At 52.6% G+C, this 6,168-nt stretch overlaps 2 protein-coding genes across 2 annotated transcripts; one reads left to right on the top strand and one right to left on the bottom strand.

The window, feature by feature from the left end:
• Positions 1–932: 932 nt before the first annotated feature.
• CSUI_010169 (tdc1) lies at positions 933–3,228 on the top strand. Its single transcript, XM_068070274.1, has one exon. The coding sequence runs from the start codon at positions 1,569–1,571 to the stop codon at positions 3,030–3,032; it is 1,464 nt and encodes a 487-aa protein (XP_067917753.1). The 5' UTR covers positions 933–1,568; the 3' UTR covers positions 3,033–3,228.
• Positions 3,229–3,774: 546 nt separating this feature from the next.
• Positions 3,775–6,146, bottom strand: CSUI_010168 (uncharacterized protein). The gene has a single exon (XM_068070273.1). It carries the CDS (start codon positions 5,280–5,282, stop codon positions 5,073–5,075), a length of 210 nt encoding a protein of 69 aa, XP_067917752.1. The 5' UTR covers positions 5,283–6,146; the 3' UTR covers positions 3,775–5,072.
• Positions 6,147–6,168: the final 22 nt, after the last annotated feature.

Genomic DNA, 6,168 nt, shown 5'->3' with positions numbered 1-6,168 from the left:
AGTAGCGACGCGGCAGCACAGACAGCACTGTAGTTAATCCGTATTCACAGCCACACGGTGCAGAGCAGGTAGCCGGCTGCAGCACGTTCCGCTGGGCACTACTGCACAGTTCCACAACTTGCAGGAGTCCTCTAGTGGTCGCTGGTTTCTGCGGTCCTTCCTGTTGCTGCAGTTTGACCGGCTACGTAGTTTGAAACGTGGCCCGTGGATTTCGCCTACCCGACGCCCTCCGCCCCTGCGTCGCACATCGCGAAACCCAACTTGTTCCTGCTGCTCGCTGTGTCCGGGCCGTTCGCCTGCCTCCTGACGTGTGCTGCAGCTGTGTCGTCAGCCCGGAGCCCAACCAGGATCAGCGCATCAATATCCATCTTTTCTTGTTGGGCTAGCAGCAAAAGGTATATTTTTTTTCAGTACGACACACCCCACCTCCTTCCCTCAGAAAAACCAGCGCTTGAGTAGCGAAATGGAGCGAAACAGAGGGCAGAGTGAAGGCAGGGGAAGGGCATCGAGAACACAACTTCTTTTAAGCTTCGTATTCCCCGGAGTCCAGCCTTCGGAGAACGCACCCACGCGTGGGTTCAACTCCATCACCGGGGGCAGCAAAACTGCCGCTTTGGTAGCTCACACAGGCTGTACAGAGTTACGCGCTGACGTGCTTGCTCCCCGATTTCGAGCCCTTCGAGCCAAGAATCAGTATCATAACACAAAGGGTCGCACTTAGCTGTCGCTTGATCTCAATCCCACACGGGAAATAGCATACATTAGTTGCGAAGCCAATCAGAGCCTTGTCGCAACATTTGCCCCTTTTGTACTGCTTGGGTCACTATATTGGAAGAAAGCCGTACGAAAACTCTCATCACTGGCGACCCCCCAGTCGCATGCTTTGAAGGCCGGTTGTGCGCTTGTGAGCACGCTAGCACTTCATTCGCGGACTTCGGTGGAAACGTCACAGAGGGCGGGGAGGTGAATCGTGGAAAGTAGCCCTGAAAAAGTCGAACAGATCGTGGCCATTTGTGCGCTGAAGCCAGGAGAGAGTCCGTTTCTGTCAACTGCTGGAGTGTTGTGAAGCGTGCCAGGACAGGGCAGGAGACGGCGCAGACGTTTCTACGCGTACCGGAATTCAGCGTGGATCTCCAACAAGCGCGAGAGGTGAGCAGTCACCCGATCGTCTTCCGTGTTTTTGTTGGACTTTCTCCAAACGCAACAAACGTGGTTCTACCTGGACGCGCACACTTTCTCTTCATGTTCATCTTTGTCAAGCTGCTGCACTCAAGTTCTTTCCGGGAGCGTCCCCGGCAGCTCGCACCCTGACGACTGTATCAGTCTGTGTGACTCCGTTCCCATGCGCCTTTACGTCGTTGTTCCCTGTGCTTCACAGCAGTCAATATTCAGACTTCGACTTATCTCCACGTCTCGCTCGACTTCTAGGTATACTGTTTTCGGGTTTTTTCCCCGCGTCTCAGAGCTGCGCGGACGTCGTTTCCCGAGTACGGTCTTTTCCTGTAAGTCCTTTTTCCCGTTGAACGCACTTGCTCCAACTTTTTCCGCGTGTCGACGCTGTCGGAAGAATGCCGCGACTGCGCTCCGGGCGCGACACTGCTGATCCGACGGCGACGCCTCCCTCAGGTGTCCCGGCCAAAGAAAATGTTGCGGGGGGGATGCCGAGTGGAGATGTCGCAAGGAGAATCACTAAACTGCTGTCTTTTTCGCCCCCCCTAGCATCTCCCAACGGACTGGAAGGATGCAGCTGCGGCCCCACCAGCAGCAGCTGCAGCTGCAGCAGCAGCAGCTGCATCAACTGGGTTGCTTTACGGCTGGAACAGCACAAGCGTCGAAAGCAACTGACGCTTCTCCGGTCTCCGATTCGGGTTTTGAGTAACTTTTTGCTGAGCGTATGCGACTTCCTCGCAGCAGCTATCCACTACGTCGTCGTCCATCCCATGACAGCATGGATTTCCCTGGTTCTACTCGCTCTATATGGTCTTAGCTACGTAGAAGGCCCACATTCAGGCCTGCTCCGGGAAGCATGGACAAATACGCTACTGACGGTCTGGTGGGTAGGGTTAGGCGTACTTAGTTCGATTGGTTTAGGCAGTGGCATGCACAGCGGCTTGCTCTTTCTGTTTCCTCAGATTTACTTCATCTGCTCAACTGCGGAACATTGCAACAGCCTTGCTTTCGATGCCAGGCGCAATATGTGGGATGGAGTGTTGAAGCCAGGCGAGCATTTTGAATGTGAGTCCGGCGGAGGTGACAAAGCAGAAATTACGTTCATGGCGTTGGTTTTTAAGGCCTTTCCTTATGCACTGCTTTGGGGCCTTGGGACTGCTTTGGGTGAGCTGCCCCCGTATGCCGCATCATACGCGGCAGCGCGTAGCAAACTGGCGGATGAGGAGTTCGAGGAACTGGAACAGGAATTGAAAACGGGAAAGCCCTCTATGGTGACCCGAATGAAGGTCTGGATGCTTCATCTTGTGCGGAATTACGGGGCACTATCGGTTTTCTTGCTTTCTTGCTGGCCTAATATGCTATTCGATCTGTGCGGAATTGTCTGCGGGCATTTCATGATGCCATTTTGGGAGTTCTTTATCGCGCTTTTTCTTGGAAAAGCCGTGGTCAAAACTCTCATGCAGGTCGCGTTCTTTGTTTTCCTCTTCTCCTCTCAATACGATCAGCTCCGGGCCCACATGCTGGGTGAGATTGCAAAAGTATGGCCGATAAGCGTGTACGTCCACAAAAAATACGGCGGTAATGAGCAGTTCGAGAAGTTTGTGCTCAATGAAATACACTACATGCGTGCCGGCATAGAACAGACCGGCCGTACTTCGGTTGGGTGGTCCGTCTCCACCGTTTTTGGCGCGATAGTAGCAGCCTTCATCTTTCTTTTCTGCCTCGCGTGCATTGAGCAGTTTGCTCAAATGCGTCAGAAGAAGCTAGATGAAAAACTGAATGTGCGGATCGCCGAGATTTTGGACGCTCAAGACCATGTTTTGCCGGCCAGCAGGAAGGCGGGAAGTGCAAAGGACAAATAACTGTTTTGCTTGGTATTTCTGGGGTTCATCAATAAACTTGTCTGGTGATATTCTTCTCGGCTTCGTGGTTCCTGACTAGGAAGCAACTGGCGCGGCGTACTTGGCAGTTTCCATGTCAGTTTGGTTTAGACCATTGCGCAAGTCTTCCCGCTTCGTAGTTCGTCATTGCTCCGTGATGTCGACATCTTGTATCCGTTTATCGAGTGTCCGCTTCTCACTTCTTCAAACCGTAATCTAAGTTGTGATTCAATGACCAAGCGTTACGCCTTCATCAGGCCGAGGTACGCGAGGCCATTGGCGTCGGCTCCTGGGGCTGCCCGCTGGAGGAAGCTGTGCTGTAAGCTGGGCTTCTGCTATTAGTCAGCCACGGACTGCTAGTATACCGATCCATGTGTGGGAATAGTGTCGTTCGGTAGGTGGAGAGATCTACGGCTAGTCTCCGTGGTGACGGTTCGTTGGTCCTAGTGCCTGAGGCTGCGACCGTTTCTTAGAGACGCGACCGGTTTGCCCGGGTCGTTTAACACGCGTGTTCAGCACGTGGCTGTTCTGTGAACTCCAGGTGTCTAACCTACTTATGTCGCTCATCAGTTATGCTCAGGTCACGAATTTTCTCAGCTGCGACCAGCGTACGTGGGGGTCTGCCATATCCTTTCTAGTGCTGTCAGAGGCGTAACCTTCGAGGTGCTCGCGTCGAAGACTAAGGCCATGACTGTCGATCTGCCCCGTGTCACGATGCACAATTGTACCGGTTCAACGCACTTTTCAGTTCCGCGCACCACTGGGAACACACTCGAGAGAAAAGGTGTCGCACCAGCAGCTCAGCGACCCAACGGTGTCACCTGCCTGTCAGCGTTTGACTTCACGGTACAGAATTCCCTTTAAGGGCCACGATTTGCGAGCATTCTTCGACGGGGTAACTCTGAGGAACGCCGACGTACCAACGACCAGATGGCACATAACGCAGTCTGTCATGTGACAATGAACAAGCCTGGGGAAGCTTAAGTCTTAACCAAAATACAATAGGCTACGATACAGACTGGATACGGATGGATTTTTTTCTCCTATCCGTCATCTGCTCGGCTTCGGCTTTAACGCCCCTTCCGTAGTCGGGTGGGAAAGCAGACCAATCAATCCTTGCGACGTACCACACCCTCGGCAGCAGTCCCTGACACGGTTTCATTGCTTGTTTGGTCACGTATTTTCTCCTGTTAGGTTTTCGGACGTGTATGAGAAGCACTGCTGTCTTTCATGTGGAACCGACAGAACTCTCCAGGGTCCAATCCTGTAACATCTTTATGTCTCTGTCAGGGACGCGAACGCCAGGCCCCCCTCATGTCAAGAAAGATACGAAGTGTAGCTTTGAAGACAGTAGATGAACTCGTCAGCACATAGCTGCCAACCCAGGACAGTGTCAGACGCTGCAGCACTCATGCACAAGGCCTGTTGATACGCTGAGCCGACATGAAGCTTGGGTCCCTGCCTCGGACACCGTGCCGATGAATGCTGTCATTTTGAGCTTGATGCAACATAACCCTATAGTTCCGCGACACACGCACGTTTAGTGCTTGGAGCCGGAATACCAGGTTCACGTCGTGCGACACTCCGTCAGTCACGCTAATGCGGTCATCGGCGCCGCTGACACACTCTTGCCCAGCATTGGCTTAGCCGGGTTTTTGAGAAGACCGCGTTTTATTCCTAACTGGCTACGATACCACCTTTTGGCGAACAGGTGATTGTTCGTAACGTCGTTCCGTAAACTGATAGTCCATGTAAGGCACACCATAGGCCAAGTATCGTCCGACAGAAAAATACACCGTAAGCGCGCGACGCTGTTCCGTACTGGGGTCAACCACACAAGGATCGGAGGCAGTAGCAATCACACCGACATACCTGGTATCAAAAAAAGCTAGAAAGTTTGTTCCGATGGCAACCAGGTAGCGAAAACAACCTGTCGGGTGCTTCTAGGGCTGCTTGAGGAATAGGCAAACAACCCATGAGCAGGCCATGGAGTTCGTCTCCTTCCCCTGCAAAACCGCTTCGTCACTGATATTTCGGAGGCGGTGCTCGTGAGAAGTGGAAACTCGCGGAGTCACCAACTGCAGTGAGTGACTCGCGAGCCGTATAGGGTTGAGCATTTATAAGAAAAGAAACTGATGGTCCCCACAACTGCACAAGATATGCCTGTTTCCGGTGGCACGCCGGGCATAGGGGGAATCGTGTTCCCCATGTCCAGCACTCAAGCTGCGTCATCAACAGACTCTGTTGTCGATATACTTCTCCTGCAAAACCGCGCCATCACTGTAATTTCAGAGGCGGTGCTCGTGAGAAGCAACAGCAACTTGGGAGATATTTCTTTAACTCTTCACGCCATTACAATCTCCACTATGGCTACGTCTGACTATCCAGACGACGGACACACAGCATCCTCAATACGCTGCCCACGAAACTGATCAAGAGAGATTCTTCCCACCACACATCTTCGTAAATACCAGAGAGAAAACAACGAACATTCCACACCGTCTTGCTTTTGGAGAATCTGAGTACCTGATGAACTCTTTCCGGCTGCGCAAAAATCTCCGGGACCCGTCAGTTCTTAACTCTCAGCAACCTGGGGCTGTCCGGCCACAACTGGGCTCGGTACGCCTCCCTCAGACGAACGAGACAAGAGCTTCATCATCCACTGCCCCGCGATAAACTGGAAGCCGGCTTGCTAGTAACCACGAACATGACCAACGAACGAATTACGATCAACGGAAGCAGGTCATTTGCCAGTTGATTGATGACACTCCAGAATCACAGAATCCAGAAAAAATGAAACGACGTGTATGCGGAACAAAGCATACGAGCTGCACGGCCACGAGACCTCACTCGTCACCCTCTGAAAAGAACTCGGGGGACCACATTAACAGTAGCCTGTCACCTTTGTGATGTGATGTGGTCGGGACTTGGAACAAAACTAGACAAGGCAACCTGAATTCAACGTGGCCTGTGAGAAAGACTATCACGCTCGACGGCATGAAACCCGAGCACTGTCGAGCGCAGGGCCGTCGGTGAAAAGGTAGGCAGGTACCCAACCACATCACTAGGTTTCTTTCCTAACAAACTTCATCCCGGATTCTTTTTCGCTGCTTGCCAC

The sequence above is a fragment of the Cystoisospora suis genome (assembly GCF_002600585.1).
Source record: "Cystoisospora suis strain Wien I chromosome Unknown contig_6793, whole genome shotgun sequence".
NCBI classification, from domain to species: Eukaryota; Apicomplexa; class Conoidasida; order Eucoccidiorida; family Sarcocystidae; genus Cystoisospora; species Cystoisospora suis.
The sequence above is the reverse complement of the archived record's forward strand: the minus strand, read 5'-3'. Positions and strand labels throughout refer to the sequence as shown.

Coding starts and splice junctions, on each gene's coding strand:
- CSUI_010169 (XM_068070274.1), top strand. CDS start 1,569: ATGCCGCGACTGCGCTCCGGGCGCGACACTGCTGATCCGACGGCGACG.
- CSUI_010168 (XM_068070273.1), bottom strand. CDS start 5,282: ATGACGCAGCTTGAGTGCTGGACATGGGGAACACGATTCCCCCTATGC.